Source organism: Brienomyrus brachyistius, chromosome 22, assembly GCF_023856365.1.
Source record: "Brienomyrus brachyistius isolate T26 chromosome 22, BBRACH_0.4, whole genome shotgun sequence".
In the NCBI taxonomy this organism is placed as follows: domain Eukaryota; kingdom Metazoa; phylum Chordata; class Actinopteri; order Osteoglossiformes; family Mormyridae; genus Brienomyrus; species Brienomyrus brachyistius.
In genome coordinates this window covers 16,733,431-16,749,972 of record NC_064554.1, presented here as the reverse complement: position 1 = coordinate 16,749,972, position 16,542 = coordinate 16,733,431, and the positions used below count along the sequence as shown (strand labels likewise).

The 16,542-nt window shown below is 44.1% G+C and overlaps 3 protein-coding genes across 4 annotated transcripts in view; 2 read left to right on the top strand and 1 right to left on the bottom strand.

The window, feature by feature from the left end:
• Nucleotides 1-16,542, top strand: part of qtrt1 (queuine tRNA-ribosyltransferase 1) — a 138,684-nt gene that overhangs the window by 78,212 nt on the left and 43,930 nt on the right. The gene's annotated exons all lie outside the window — the stretch shown is intronic.
• Nucleotides 1,113-3,477, top strand: LOC125717618 (uncharacterized). Its single transcript, XM_048990762.1, has 3 exons — nt 1,113-1,477; nt 1,916-1,952; nt 2,105-3,477. The coding sequence occupies exons 1-3, from the start codon at nt 1,277-1,279 to the stop codon at nt 2,497-2,499; spliced, it is 633 nt and encodes a 210-aa protein (XP_048846719.1). The 5' UTR covers nt 1,113-1,276; the 3' UTR covers nt 2,500-3,477.
• LOC125717611 (tumor necrosis factor ligand superfamily member 14-like) lies at nt 8,594-13,331 on the bottom strand. Its single transcript, XM_048990750.1, has 4 exons — nt 13,032-13,331; nt 11,061-11,094; nt 10,844-10,915; nt 8,594-9,505 (listed from the first exon to the last, which is right to left on the bottom strand). Exons 1-4 carry the CDS (start codon nt 13,242-13,244, stop codon nt 9,105-9,107), a joined length of 720 nt encoding a protein of 239 aa, XP_048846707.1. The 5' UTR covers nt 13,245-13,331; the 3' UTR covers nt 8,594-9,104.

Sequence of the window (16,542 nt, the reverse complement as noted above, 5' to 3'; positions counted from 1 at the left end):
GCAAGTCCTGGTGACACAGCTGATGGCAGTTTCTCTTTCTCCTGTTCAGCCTCTCTTTTTTCCGGGCAAGTTTGAAAGGGAAGTTAAACCCCAAATGGGAAAAAACAGAAATGTATGATAAATCCTCTGCTATATCAGATGACTCGTACATTTTGCATCACCAGTTTCTCACCAGTAACTTAGCTATAAATAGATACTTTATTGATCCCGAAGGAAACGGCAGTAGCACACCATGCATATACTTAGTAATAGTCAATAACAATAAATAATAATAAACAGTTAGAGTGCAAGGGTTACGAAAAAATTTAAGAAATTAAACAACTTTAAAAAGTTAAAGAGGTATGTTAGATTCGTCATATATTAGGAGTATTTAATATTCAAACAATGTTTAATAACATCTAGCGACTGGCACAAGGGGTGATGGACGCAATTTTGGGAGAGAAAGTTACCCCCCCCCCCCCCCCCCCAAAAAAAAAAAATGTAAAAAAACTGAAATGTCCGTAAAGTATGAAAAATCCTCCGCTTTATCAGGTGACTCGTACATTTTGCAAGCCCTCTGTTTCTCCGCTCTTCATCAGCATGTTTTCTCTTCCCTCTACTGGATAACCCCTGTGTAACCCCCCCCCTGCCGCGACTCATAATATTCATTACAGTATTATCTTTATCTATAGAATATGCTTATATAAAGCTTTACACATACAGGCAGAGACAGACTGACAGACAGTAAAAACGCTGTGAGGTAAAAGTTTAAACATATTGAAATTTAAACGTATTGAAAAGTAACACATCAGAGAACAATAAAAATAATAAAGTGTAATAGTTCATATTTATATATTATTTTATTAAATAAAGAAATGTGTTTACGCCTGTTCCGATCGAAGGCGTTGTGTTAATTAAAAAGGCAATTGGTCAGAATTTTAATAATACACACGTTTTTGAAATAACATCTTGGCACTATCAAATTGGAAATAATCCAGTATATTTCCTATCTATCCTAAGATGGTCAACAGAGAGCGTCAGTGAAACACAGTACAGCGTTTAGCGGTAAATTCTCCTGTGACTTAATTCGCCAGTAAAGTCATCACATTACGTCATGTCTGTTAAAGCAGAAATGGTCGCTCGAGGGGCGGACTCGTCCACCTACGTACCGAGGGCTTTAAATTACCATTATTTCCAGCAAAGCAAATCAAAGCACCAGCGCTCATTGTGCGTTTATCCATACTTTAGAAAGGCAAAGGAGGATTACTTTGTAACTGACGCCTTTTTTCCCCTCGAAATGACAGCAGAAAGCGATATGGAGGCACTACGACCATCGACTGGCAAAAACTCCGGCAGCCCGTCGATTTGGCTTCTGGCGACAGTCTTGGTTCTTTTCGTGACTCTGATCGGGGGAACAGTGACAGTCACCTTGATGGTGATGGAGATCAGGAGAGAGCTGGCCGGAATGAACATGACCCACCCGCACAATCACAGCAAGGTACCGATCCCGAGAAATCCATGCATTTTTATACTTATCAAAATTACCTTAAGTTTAGTTTTTTAAAGCTTAAATATTTAAACAAAGTTAATTGTGAGAGATTCGTTTAAACAGTTAACCTTGCAGGCATTTATAGATTTATAGATTAGTAATGTACTATGTATAATGTAGTATGTACTAGAAACCATATATATATATATATATATATATATATATATATAGTAACCGTAATAACGGTAAAATATAGTAATAAAGTGTGTGGACAAGTTTTCTATTATTGCAAAAGTTAACAGACTACTTTAAGTTGATTGTGTGCATGTGTGTCTGTGAGCGTTTTCTGTTAAAGGTACTTGGGAAAGTGTACCTAATCTATTATATTTAAAAATAAAATTAAATGGATTCGGCAGCGTTTTCTAACATGCCTCGTCTTCCCCTCAGGTGCATCAGTTTTCCTCCATCTTAACACCGAAAGACGGTGAGTATTTTTGTCTCTGAATCCCGCTGCATACTTCCGTCAAACACGTAACGTGTTTTGCTTACTTAGAAGTGTTCAAAGTGAGACGAACTGCCTGTTATCTGCAGTCCGTGGACATTAGAGTAACATCAGGCCCTCTTTCCCTCCCGCAGAACATGTAAAGAACATCACCATGATGTGGGAACTGCACCCAGGGCAGAGTGGAGTGACCTACAGTGGGAACAATGGAAAGATACAGGTTGAGCATAATGGAACATACTTGATGTACTTGAACTTGGAAGTGCACTGTAATCTTCATAGTTCCTGCAGTGGGGCCTCGTTGACTATCAGGGTCATAGACCAAACCAAGACAAAGTTAACCTGCGTGGTGACGCTTCCACCAAATGTGAAAACCGTGTGGGCAAACGATTGCTTGTCCGTGGTGCCTCTGAGTGCCCAGGAACCCCTCATGGCAGTGATGATTTCCACTGTGGAAAACGAGGAGTGGAAGCTGATCCGGAAGCATAGCAGGCTGGGGCTCCTCCCGGTGGACAAGCTGGGGAAGTGAGGCTGCAGATGCGCTCATGGATGCGCGGAGAGCCGGAGCCCAGGGCCCGCGGAGCTCGAGCTGGAGCGCCCAAAGATCTGCAGAACCTCACAAAGCAGAGATGGTGTGCCCCTTTGCAGAGGAGCTATCGACGGACACCAAGTCAGAGCCCGTTACTTCAACGGAGACGTGCGGTGCTTTCTGAGACACTTTGTGCCAAGATGAAATTGTGACGTGGCGCAGGGACTACAAATCGCAACTACCCCAGTTCATTTCCTGATTCCTGTATACGTCAAGCACTACAGTGGGACACTCAGGGTGGTATTTTGTGATGTATCCAGGGCTTGGGCTTTCAGGATAGCTAGACATTTTCCTGTTGATCCAAATACAGTCACATTTGACTGATTATTACTATTATTATTATTGTTGTTGTTGTATTTATTATTATTATTATTATTATTGTTATTATTATTGTTGTTGTTGTTGATGGTGGTGGTGGTGGTGAGTTTGTGTGTGTGCCCTGTGATGAACTAGCATCCTGTCCATCAAACCATTGATGGATGGGTCATTATCATTAAGTAATCGCCAGTGTTGTTTTACTCACTACTATGTGTTATTGTTATATATATATATTTTTGTATTATTTATAACCTGCACTTTGGTTTGTTAACCTGACACCGTTGTTCATTTTTTTGGGAGGCATGTACCCAGGTGACTCCTCCTGGGGGGGCAGGGGGTGTCTTTCCTTTTGAGGTCCTACCCCCCCCCCCCCCCATCCCCGCATCGGGTCTACAGCTCAGACCGGATGCACTCTTAGACCTTCTGTCCCTTTGCTCCACAGCACTACTTTACTGGCATTAATGGTCAACGTTGCATTTAAACTCTTATGTATTTGCTTTGCATCACAATTGTGTGAATGCATGAGGGGAAGCATACAAATGTTTAAACTAACAGTAAATGTATATTGAGAAATCAATAAAAGGAAAATCAATCTGCTAATTCCAGAAACTGAAACCGTTTATCTGTTTTCCATAGCCACTTGTCCCGTGCGTATCCCAAAAGCTACAGGCACAGGGCAGGGAATAACCTAGGATGGGACACCAACCCATTGCAGGGCAGACTCACACACTAGTCACACACACATGCACACCTAGGGGTAATTTGATATCCCTAGTCAACTTCAGCATGTTTTTGGACTGTGGGGGAGAAATGGGTGAACTAAGAGAAACCCAATGCTGAAACGGGGAGGACATGTGTCAGCGTCGGTGTCCGTCTGGCCCTGCCCCTTTTGACCTGTTGCTGGTCATCCTGCTCCCTGTGTTTGATGGTCCTGTGCCTGGTGTGTTTCCCTGCTCCCTGTGTTTTATGATCCTGTGCCTGGTGTGTTTCCCTGCTCCCTGTGTTTTATGGTCCTGTGCCTGGTGTGTTTCCCTGTTCCCTGTGTTTTATGGTCCTGTGCCTGGTGTGTTTCCCTGCTACCTGTTTTTTATGGTCCTGTGCCTGGTGTGTTTCCCTGCTCCCTGTGTTTTATGGTCCTGTGCCTGGTGTGTTTCCCTGCTCCCTGTGTTTTATGGTCCTGTGCCTGGTGTGTTTCCCTGCTCCACTGCTGGATAGCTCCACAGGTCGAATGCTTCACCTGTCTTCTCAGACCCTCTTTAGAAATGGTTTATTTGACGTATATTGTAGAATAACACATTGGTGTTAACCTGCCCACCCTCCAGGACCCGTATTCATCCCGATTCCGGAAACGGCCATGGAAAATCATCACATACACCCACTCCTGGGCCACAATCTTTTCAAAGCCTTTTTGCAGGCGTTTGAGATCACTGAGCACCTAAACAAATAGGCGCAAGAATGGTTTCTACCCTCAAGCCATCACTCTTATGATCAACTGACCCAGGTGCTCGGCTCAGTTGTACTGTCCTCCCTGTCCGTCCGTCCCCCCCCCCAGTAAGCAATACCTCATTGTTGTAAATAACTCACTGTATGTATTGTATTGTTTTATATGTACAGTATTTATTTCTGCAGCCCTTGCACTGACATGCACTCCTGCACTTTTTTACCTACTGTACTAGTATTAGGCTGTATGTACGCATTGTCTCGTCTTGTCTTAAGTATGTATCAACTTTATGCAGGTCAGACCCTGTCAACTAGGCACAAATTCCCTGCAGGTGTGAACATGATCGGCCAATAAACATGATTCTGAAAATATGTCCTTCTTTCACATATTTCAGTGCTAAGATACTACAGTTCCCTTTCTATCAGAATAAAAATCATTCAAATAAATAAAACAGTTTAGGCTGGGCTATTTCAGTCTCGTCTGTTGTGCTTACCGGTACCTATAAAGTAATACTTATGGGAATTAATGCCAAAAATAAACAACAAGCCTGTCACTAAGGAAGTAAAACCAGAATGGCGATGAGCGAATTTAAAAGGTGAAAAAGGAAGCAAAACTAAAAAGCACAGAGGAGAAATTCCTCCCAAGGGGGCGTTGAAACCATGTAAATGTGTAAAATGTCACACTGGCATTTACAGTCAGCTAAACTTACACCTGGCAGAAAGTCGCAGGATAAGCATATAAATCTGGAAATAGGAGTGGAGCAGAATCCAAACACGGTAATCAGCAAAGCACAAATAGTGGGTTTTAGGAATATATTTAATACAGATATATATTTTAATTGTTTATTTTCAGGAAGTAATAATAAAAAAAAGTCAAGTAGCTGGTGTTCCTCTTTGCCTTGAGCGCGTGATACCTCCGCTCCGCGTGCCGGATCGCATAGACGCCCGAGGTTCCACAAGTTTTAAAATAAAAATCCCTCGGACACAGCAGACGTAAGTGTGAGGTTTAGTTCGTGGCATACGGTGCTCGAGAGCGAAGAGTTTTCATTAGTAATGTTTTTTGTTTGTTTATATTCTGTCTTGTTCAGCGTCTGTCACGTTGCCTCCGCATTAAGTAAGCCTATACTACTACATTATTCATGTCCCCTCAACTAAAGCGTCACCATAAATCCCTCAGCTAAGGAGAAATTAAACCTTAACCGTCATACTTAACGGGAAAACTGAAGGTATTTTGTGCAACTGGCCCCAAGATTTTACGATGTGACCATCAATAACATACTTTTACGAATGTGTAGAGCGATGTTAAATTTCATGTTCTGGCCTGATTATATTCAATTTCTTTCAATATAGTTGCAATGTGTCGGCGCCCCATCCTGGGTTATTTCTCGGCTTGCACCGATAGCCTCTAGGATAGACTCCGGACTCCCGCGACACTAAGTAAAATAATCAGGTATTCAAAATGGATGGATGTTTCAATATGGAGGCTTCTATGTCTCTGTGTAAACTCTAAGTATCATGCTCATTTTTGGTCTCACTCACACTAGTCTAAACATCACAAAACATCACAACATCTTTACTGTCGCATTTATCTTTCAGATCTCTCACTTCTTCCACAGTGTTGGCCTCGAAACATCTTTTCCTAATGTTGTACAATCAGAAAAAGCCAAGTTACTGTAACATCTTAATAGCTGAGTGTCTTAATAGTGATACCTCCATTCCTGTCTTCACTCAGTCTTGCCTCTGGAAAAACCTTCCCGGTCACTGACACCAGGGGGCAGCATTGTATTTTTTATTGTCTACCTTAAACCTCACAGGGCATTGCAATCAAACTTTCTTTGAAGATAATTAAGTTGCTTTTAAAATCAATTTATTTTTATTCATGTCATTCTAACATTATAGTGGTCTTAGTATCTTAGCATTGAAATGGCGCTGTTTACTATGTGTATACCATATTCTATGTAGAATATTCTACTTTTTCTACAGTGTATTTTAGTTTTATAGTCAACCTTTCTACATCATGGGGGTTAGTGACACAGCCTCCCCTTGATCTGGAAAAAAATACACACAATTTTTGGTCCCCATGAGAAGCGAAGCAAGCATGTGAGTGTAGTGCAACGAATCAAAAAAACATGAGGGATACAAAAATCACTGCGAGATCCCTGCCAGATATCAGCCGAGAGACTGCCGTAAACAGGTTTGGCGTCCTCCGAGCCAGCGCTGCACTTATATATTTTTTAATTTATCGGTAAAGAAACTTTTTTGTGTGTCGTCTGCAGCTTTTGCAAATCTCTTAAGAACTCCCAAGTAATTCCCTGAATTCACTGAATTTCTTACGCCGACTCCACGACATATCGAAACCCTAATGGGGAAGGTAGAAGAAGTACATGTGAGATAAGGGTCAACTGTATTTTTCAAATTTTACTCTTTGTGATTCTTTACATAGTAGCTGTTCTAGGAGATGCAAGGGAAATTTTGTTGTAAAATGTACAATACCACTGAAGTTCTATTCTATTCTATTCTATTCAGCATCCATCCATTTTCTTATCTAGTACAGAGTCATGTCGTCTAAATAAACACATTTAAACAAAATAACTGAAGCCACATTCTGGAAGGAAGCATCAACCTGAACTAGAGTTCACTCTTCATCTGACTGGATTACTTTAGCTTCCTGAACTTGTTTTCCGGCCAGATCCCATTCATTTCAAGTTGCCCGGGGAACAGCACACTTACAACCCAAACAGTGGCTGCTTAACGCCAGCGTTCCTCAGGGTTGCGTGCTTAGCCCATTTCTCTATGCCCAGTACTCGTACGACTGCTTCCCTCTCTGTGCTCACTCCAAATCTGCTAAAATATAAAGCAACAACACTCAGCAGCGTTTTCATGGAGGCAGCCAAGTTTGTTTCGAGACGTGCACTTGTAGCTCGAACTGGTCAGACGTGACGTCACGCACCTCGGAATGTATGACTTCTGAGAGATAATCGAACGCACCATTTGTCAGGTAAATGTCTATGCAGTTTCAGGACGGAACCTGAACCTTGCCTCTTGCACTACATAAACTATGATATTTACCTTGCATTAGAACACTATTTCATTCGACTGACTGCCTCATTACCTAAGATCTGTTGTGTACATGCTGTGCAGATATAATAATAGATACATCTATACTGTTCTTTTCTTCCTATATTATCTTGTATTTTACTTATTGGTATTGTATTATAATGTTTGCAAGATAACATGACTTGATTCATAACTGTGTGAGGTGTAAAGTGAACTAAATCAGTATTTCCAGCAGACAGTAACACCTAGCCACCTGTATTCCAAATGTAATGATTTCTCGTAAACAAAGTGCATTTTATTTGCAGCACATGAAATGACTGTTGATTTTGCGGTGCCTCTGAGGTAGGTGTCGTCTGCTCTTTCTGCTTCCTGTAAGCCCCCCTAGCTGACGGGCAACTGGAGGCTTTGTGTCACTTCTGCACTCGTCTGTTGCACATGCAACCTCTTTGGTCAGGACCTGTGATGCTTTAAGCAGGTCAAAGACGTGCGAGCGCTACCTATGCAGGCGATTCTTCCAGCCACGGCTGACGGTGCCCACTGCCGCTGCTGTTGTTTCCTGGAATATGCAGACCAGAGGCTTCTTCAGAAGGCGAAATAAGGCATGTCTCTGCATATCTGTACATCAGGGTTCTAAAGTTTCACCAGAAGTTTGAATGAGATTACATCTGCTAGGGACAGAGCACCTGCCTCTCGATAAATACATGAGACCCCATCTATCGCATTCATCGGATCTTGGTCTTCCACTTTATCTGCTTTCCGTGTGTGTGTGTGTGTGTGCATCCGTGTAATAACATGCTTGCAGCAGAATCACATGTAACTGGTTTTGGCTGGAAACAACAAAGGCTATCTTGTGATTGGCTGATATGCAGCTATTAACCCTGTATAACTCAGGATAGCTGTGGTTCTGCATAACGGGTCACCTTGGTGGGTGTTATTCCTTACTTCTCAGTGTGAGAAACACAAGGTGCATGTGAGCCTGTGAGCTGGTTGACATGCTTGTGTCTCACGGTCAATGTGAGAGACTTGAGTAGCTTGCTGTGCATCTATATCTATACTTGTGCTTCAGACCCAAACACATCACCGCAAAGCTGAAAGCAGACATGCACAGTAAATACCCCAGCAAAAACACGTACAAAAGAGAGAATGGACTTTCTTTCAGATTTAATTCTGCGCGTTTATGATTATATAACAAGAATGCCGCAATAATGACGAATAAGGATCATTTATTCAATATTTATTCATTTATTCATATTGTATACAAGAGTATCAGCAAAATATAAACTTATTTTGGTAAGATCAGCATAAAAAGTGCATTACAAAGAACCTTCTCATTGTGAAGACACTATTTACAGGTCAGCCAGCGTGATTTTCAGTAGCTCTGAAGCTCCCATCCTTAACAAACGAGCGTAAGCAATATAAAGTTATAATAATGTAATACATAGCGGGTATCCGGATATACGAGCTGCCAGAGTTGCGTCTGAGTTAAGGACTAAACAAAACCTGCTGGGATGTGAGCCAATCACCACCCTATTTTCAAAGTGTTACTCCCAAAGTCACAGATATAATTTCATGCATTCATTGCATTACACATAAAAAAAAAATCCAGATCGAAAGCGTTTTTTTTGTTGCACAATATTGCACCGCTGGCTGTGAAAAACCTCACCCACCCACCTGCCCACCCACCCACACACACAGACACACAGACACACACACACACACTGCATAGTCATCTACAACATGTACGCACCAAAGAAGTTATCCGCAGAGACCTGCCTCAGCAGCCCTGTATGATTGTGCACCTTTACAAAAAAGGCGTCACCCTCGTGCAGAAGGTACACCCCCCCTAGGTAGCTGTTTAGCATGCCCCCCCTCGTTTGTCCCCTGTCAAGAAATCGGAAAGTGCGCATCAGCTCCAGTTCACTATTGGGCATGCGTGGGGTGGACTTCAGGACCGTGTGGGTGAAGGCGGCCCGGCTGGGCTCAGAGAAGAACACCTTGGAGTAGATGAAGTAGAAGCCCTCCATCTTGACATAGAGCTTCCCCTGGATGTAGTCCATCTCGTGGGTGAACGCATCTCCCCCGAAGGTGCTCCACATCATGAGTCCGTCTTCCCGGGGTTGGTGTGTGCCGGCTTGATAGGGAAAGTAACAGAAAACAGTCAGTCCCCCCAAGGGTGGATTTTTCCAGCTCTGTTCATTCTGTATAAAGCGATATTTCCATTCAGGTCCCTTGTCGACCACAGGGGCAGATTAAACGAGTCATGCTGATACTGCCCCCCCCCCCACCCCCATGCTATGTGGTTGGAGCAGTCACGGAGCTATATCCACCCCCCACAGCAATAGGTGCTTAGATGGCCACGCTGTCAGTAGCGGAAATCGAGCATCACTCATCTCGCCCAAGAGCATCACGAAAACACACAGGAAATGACTTCACCACAAAATGGCACAGGAAATGACCTCACGATTCTGAGACCTGGCGGCCTTCGCATAAGCATTGGTGTTCAGTTATGCTCTAGCTTGGTTGTGCCTCATATAAAGAGCATCCATGCTGTTTTCAGTCCCTCAATGTACTATACTTTGACTCACTTTGACTCCTGTGTCTTCACAAGGAAGAAACACATTGATTTAGGTAGAACGTCACCAACAGCACAATGTTAAACCATAAATGGTTGAGAGGGAACAAATACTTAGTAGTAAGTCAGTAAGTCACTACTGAATTACAAATCATGAACAAATATAGGCACTAATACGATGCGTCATGATTATAATAAATCTAATAGACTAACGAGTCAAATTATGAAATATTCACATACACAAGCGGCTATGTATTTGTAAGGCACAGGAGAGAGTGACGGCGTAAGGTCTGCGTGTGTGTGTGGTTCCCGCTGTCATGCATGGAGGGGACAGCGTCATGGCTTGGGCTTACTCTGCTGGTGACAAATTTGGTCATCGATACCCAATGAGGTAATTGTGGTGGAAAACCGTGATTTCCAGCAAATGTATAGAAACTGATGAATGGTGTTGCAGACTGTATCGTACATAGACAATTATATGTACCCGCGTTTTAACATCACACGTACATCACACATTCTGCGAAACTGCAATATTTTTAGAGATTTGGGCCTTTAAAATTTCAGTGGCAAACCATATACAAAAATTAGATGAATATTACAGTATGACACATTAGTTAAAGGGACTACGTTGCAGGCGTACTGATTTCCGGGAGGTGGAAGTTTGTTGACGGAGAGGGGATGGGCTGCGGGCAATAAAATTCTTTGATTGAGGGGGCTGCCAATAGGAGATTGTAGCAGTAAAATTTCTTTTTGGCAAATTTTACCACTGCTGAATAACGTGATGATAGATTTCCGGGACATTGCGCATCATTTGCGAGTGTCAGGGAGACCGCCCAAGAAGGGTGGGAAGTCTGAGCTTGGCTTTCGCTTATGGTGACTCCAGCGGCAACGTCCCACCTGTCAGGTGTGCAGATGGCTTCGGAGGTTTAACTTCAGCCTGGCGTCTACGGGCGGTTGCATCGCTCTCGTCTGTTTGGGAAAAGGAGGATTCGTGTCTAATCAAGGTCCTTACAGGAAGTAAATATCAAAACTAAAGGAACATTTTTAAAGCAGAGGCTGAATGACAGTGGTGAACGAAAAGTCCATTTAGCTTGATCACGGATATTGTTCCTACCTTGCTGGCTCTTCTCTATGGTCGTGGTGTCCGTCTGAAATGGAAACAATCGCAGATGTTATCACAGCCCCCGGGCAGCACTCACTGCACCCCCCCCCCCCCCCAGCAAAAATTGGTTGAAAATACATTGAAAAGACAGCTTTGAGATTTGTTTGAAAAACTTAGGCCCTTGACCACTGGTCACCTGAACCAAAGGTGTAACTTTGGTTTGAGCATCGGAGGGGTTCAGGTCTCCACCCATAACATAATTATTGGGAGGTGGGTTGTATTGGCCAGTTTTGATTAATGGGGGCGTTACAATCCTCCCATTCCCACCATGTACCTTACACACATGACCCTGTCGTAAATGTATATAACACAGCGCACGTTTTCCTTGAGATATTCCTCACTTGCTGCAATGTGACATTATTTTCATGCCTTTTCCATTCGATTTCAGACGTGACTGTACGTTTTCACCACTAAAGTGTGCGGAGAGTGTGACAAAAGGGCCCATTCGGGTGTGAAATGACTGGGCTTCCATTGAAGCACCTGTGAAATGAGAGATCCTCAAGGCCACTGAATGCCACTGAAGAATGTGATAAAAAAAAAAAAAAAAAACTTTATATGTGGTTTACTTACAGCAAGATATATAGGCCTATTTGTGATTTCATAGAATGATCATTATTAAAATGTTATTTTTACATATTAGATTCCAGCTAACCTGCTGGGTTATTGACTTATTGTCAATATTTGTCATAAAATATTATGCTCATTCACCACGTACTGACATATAAAATTTTACCTTTTGAAAAGCATGTGAGAGTCATGAATAGAAATAGGAACTTCTATACCTTATTTTTAGTCTGAAGGTTAATTTAGTGATTGGTTACATATTTTCGTACAGTGTACACCCCTGCTCGGCAAATTTTGTTGTTGGGACCCCCCACCCACTCCTATTTCTTATCTAACAGTCAAATTATGGAATTGCCCCTGGGGTGTCTGATCCTTGCCCCTCCCCCTCCACCCTGGCTTTCCACTCCCTTTCTCAAAAAGGAAATTGGGTTACTTTCAAGTGTTTTGTGGGAGGAAGGATTAGCCCTCCCAGTACTGGTCCTGCACAGCAGCCTTCGAAAAACAGCTCTCCTCGGACGTGGGGGAACGTCCAATGCAATGATGCAGCGGTGAATGTATGGTCACATGTGGATTTTCAAAATGCAAAAAATGTCCAGACATCTAAATAATATTGCAGTATATGTTACCCATCTATTCATCCACTCAACTTTCCATCGCTTATTTAGTACAGGGCCATGGGCTGTAATATATAACACAAGAAAACTTTATCAATTATGCAAATAATGTCACAGTTGTACGCGTTTTGTATTAAGTGTGTAATACTGTCATGTATTTTTTAAAAAGAATAGATTTTTTTTGAGAGAATGTTTGAGAGTAAACTATACAACGATGATGATTCTGCACGAAAAAAAATATGTATGCGATTATTTCTAAGTCAGCTTGTCACTTAAGACGAAAGCGTATAAAGTAATTTAAAGTAAAATATCTTTCATATATGTAATAAATCTTCCATGATCACAGTAAGACAGAGCTTGGAGTTTATATCAGAAAGCAGGGGGCATGAGGCACCTTAGACGGGACGTTAGTACATCACACATCACACAATGGCCAGGTTAGGATCTTACATAAGGCAGGTTTGAAAAGCAACACAACATTCAAAGCAGAGTTGTGTACTTCAGGTCCAGAAAGTAAAAATCCAGACCAACCGTTTCAGTACTCTGACTGTGACGGTGACTGTGACTGTAACTCATAATACTCAACTGGTTGGTTGAAGCAAAATCATGGTCTTTTTGAAGCAAAATCATGGTTTTTTTACTGTCTGGAACTGAACTATTCAAATCTGATTCAAAGCCATTTAATGCATGCTCCGTACTAAGATGTGGGACCCTGTGAGGGGCTCCTGCTGTCAGGGTCACTTACCGCCGCCTTGGTGTTGTACAGATGATAGATGAAGTAGCCCTCCACCGCGATGCCACACAGAGCAACAACCAGCAGCATGTACAGGATCATCCGGCCCGTCCGGCTCTGCCTGGGGGGAGGGGGTGCCATCATGTGGGGGAGGTAGCGTGCCTGGCTGTCCACCACATACACGTGGGGATGCGGTTCCTTTGATTCCTCTTGGCTCCGGGTCATCTCTGCAGCAGCCAAACTGGAGGATGCAAGTGGGATATCCGGAAGTCGGAGGGGGTCACGTCGACCTGGGGTCCGCGGGGTCCGCAGCAAGCGATGAAAACGATGAAAATGCTGCAAATAATAACGAAAAAACTTTCTTCAACCTCTGAACAGAAAATAAAACTCCTCAGTTGAGAGATCAGAGAGCCGTTGGCCCCAACAGAGCTGCGAACATATGAGCAAGAGCGAAATGAAATCGGTGGCCAGTGAAAGAGTCTCTCTGAAGACTGTCTCAGTCTCTCCTCCTTGAGGTAGACCAGTGCTGCACGTCTCTCTCACCAACCACTTTCGTACATGTAAGAATAAGTACAGCGACCCGGCCGCTGCGTAGTATACTCCTCTTTAACACCCCCACCCACTCCTGTGTCAGTCTCTCTCTTTCTTTCTGTTGGCTACACGCGCTTCCATTTTTTGTAGCTCGTAATCTAAAAATGGCACGCCGACGAGGCTTCAGTGTTGAGCTGTGGATCAAGGGTCGCAATCGGTAAATGACGGGTGATTAAAGGTGTTTGTCACACAGGGACTTTGCTATAGATCCATCGAGTAACTGAGACCTAATCTGTGCTGTAAAATATCCAGGACCTTACAGGATGGGGACCAATGATACAACTGTGCGAATGTGATAGCTACAGATTTTACACTTTACTTGAAGTACTAATTGAAGTACAAAGTACAGTAAGTACAAATTCAATGATTAACAGGCGTGTCTTAATACTATTTGTAGACTTCAGCCTTCAATAACATTGTTCCATTGCTTCTCTACAGCAGAGTGACTCAGCTAGCTGTGCCCCCCCAGCATCTGTCCGTGGAATTACCATCTTCCTGACACATAACAAGCAGTATGCAAAGCTGAGACCCCACCTGTTCGACCCTATAGCCAAAAACACAGGGCCCCCCCAGAGCTGTCTTCTCGCACCCCTCCCATTTTCACTTTATGCAAATGACTGTACCCCTGCAGAAAAGTCAATAAAAATCTCAAATTTTGCCGATGGCACAACCATGATGGAACTCATTTCCAAATATGATAAGAGCCCCACGCCGCAGAGAAGTGGGTCGTCTTGCCGCATTGCGTGTCAGAAACAACCCGGATCGCAGTGTTTTCAGGAGCACGGAAATGACAGTCGAATTCCGCCACCAACCCCCCCCCCCCCCCGCCTGCTTCCCCCCGAAGTTCTGGCCATTTATATGGTTCATTCAAATTCCTGGGGACCGTGGAAGCTCAACATCTCAGCATCTTTTAATGCATCGTGCTGAACCTCTACTCTTGAGACCATCATGACGTCCTCCCTCGTCGTCTGTTTCCTGCTGCCTCCAATCACTCCAAGACCGGGATACAACGTGCGGCCCACTCAGCAGGGAGGACCTGCTCATCGCCAGGGCAAAGCCAAAAGGAGAGCTTGATAGATTGGTGCTGATTCTTCCCACCAGGCAGCCACCGTTTCACCAAACTGACATCACATTGGAGATACAGGTGAATCTTGAGCCGCATCTCACGCCATCGCAAGAGCTGCTTCACCACAACCAACCAGCATCTAGATTAACTCACCAAGTTCCCACCAACCCAGGACAACCTTTACTCTTATGGTCAAATTGCACCATTTTGACATTTTGTGTGCGTTACTGTTCTGCATATTCTGTTTTGGTTGTAATCCCAGCGCTCAACATTCACAACTGCTGCGGCGAGCTGTATTTCGTCATTGTGTTTTGTGCAGCGAACTGTATTTCGTCATTGTGATCTCCATAGGGGTTTGTCCTCGTGACCAAAAATTGTCAAACATCAGTTCCACTAACAGATATTTGCAGTGAAAGTTGAGGTTTTTGCCTCGCACCAAGATATAAAAAGCTCACTCGCTGTTAGGGGCGTCTCCTTAAATGCTCCCCAAGATCAGCGGCACCAAAAGCTGCCTCCATACGTATGATTGCATAGTGGCTTCTGCAGTCAGTGAGATGAACTTGCAGGGGGGCTGTATGAGTGCAGCGACTGAATGATTCATGCTAACCACATCCTGTTCCTAATCACCGACCCAGCAACTGTGCGCCTAACCTTTGCAAGGGGGTGCAGACCAGAGACTACAGAAGTCTTTTTTCTTTCAACAAAACTGAGGACCCCCCTACCTAAAATGCATGATCACAGGTGTAACTAAGAAGTAAGAATGAGTTTATTAACTAACAACTAAACTAGGGGGTCTAGATTTAGTAATTTCCTATCCATTCCATTCTCTGCTGCTTATCCAGGGTCGGGTCATGGGAGGAGGACTCTACGCAAGGATGCTCAAACTTCCCTCTCACCAGCCGCCGCTTCCAGCCCCTTCGGGGAATACCAAGGAATTCCCAGGCCACCCGAGAGATATGATCTTTCCAGCCTGTCCTGGATCTGCGCCTGGGTCTCCTTCCAGTTGGACATGTCTAAAACACCTCCCCAGGGAGCCGCCCAAGAGGCATGCTAGACAGATACCGAACCACCTCAACTGGCTCCTTTTGATGCGGAGGAGCAACAATTGTACTTTGAGCCCCTCCCAAATGTCTGAGCTCGGCACCCCATCTCTAAGGCCGAGCCCAGGCACCCTGCAGAGGAAACTCATTTCTGCTGCTTGTGTCCACGATCTCATTCTTTCAGTCACTGCCCAGAGCTCATGACCACAGGTGAGGGTAGGAATAAAGATCGACTGGTAAATCGAAAGCTTCGCCTTCCAGCTCAGCTCTCTCTTCGCCACGACAGAACGGTACAGCGTCTGCATTACTGCTGATGTTGATACTTAAACTCCTTCGCTTGGGGCAGCAGCTCCTCCCCCACCAAGAGAGGGCAGTCCACCCTTTTCCAGTCGAGAACCATGACTTCAGACTTGCAGGTGCTGATCCGGCCCTTCATGAATTGCCACCTTATCGTGGTGGAGGGGTTTGAGTGCCACTCTGATCCTAGGAGCTATGTTGTCGGGGGGGGGGGGGGGGGGGGGGGGGCAGTCGCCCCTTGTAGGGTCTCCCAAGGCACATTGGTCCTAGGTGAGCGGCCAGACTAAGTGCAGTTCATATTGACCCCTATGACGACGAAAACCAAGGAGGGTGTTACCTTGGCCGGATTGGAGAGACCTGTGTGAGACATGTGTGAGTGAATGGCCCCCCCATCCTGCACTGTTCCCTGCCTCGTGCCCATAGCTTTACAAAAGCACTGGGGCTCCAGACCCCCCGTGACCCAGTAGGAAAAAGCAGTTTGGAAAATGGATGGATGGATGCAGTAATATGGCATTTTATGTAAAAAAAT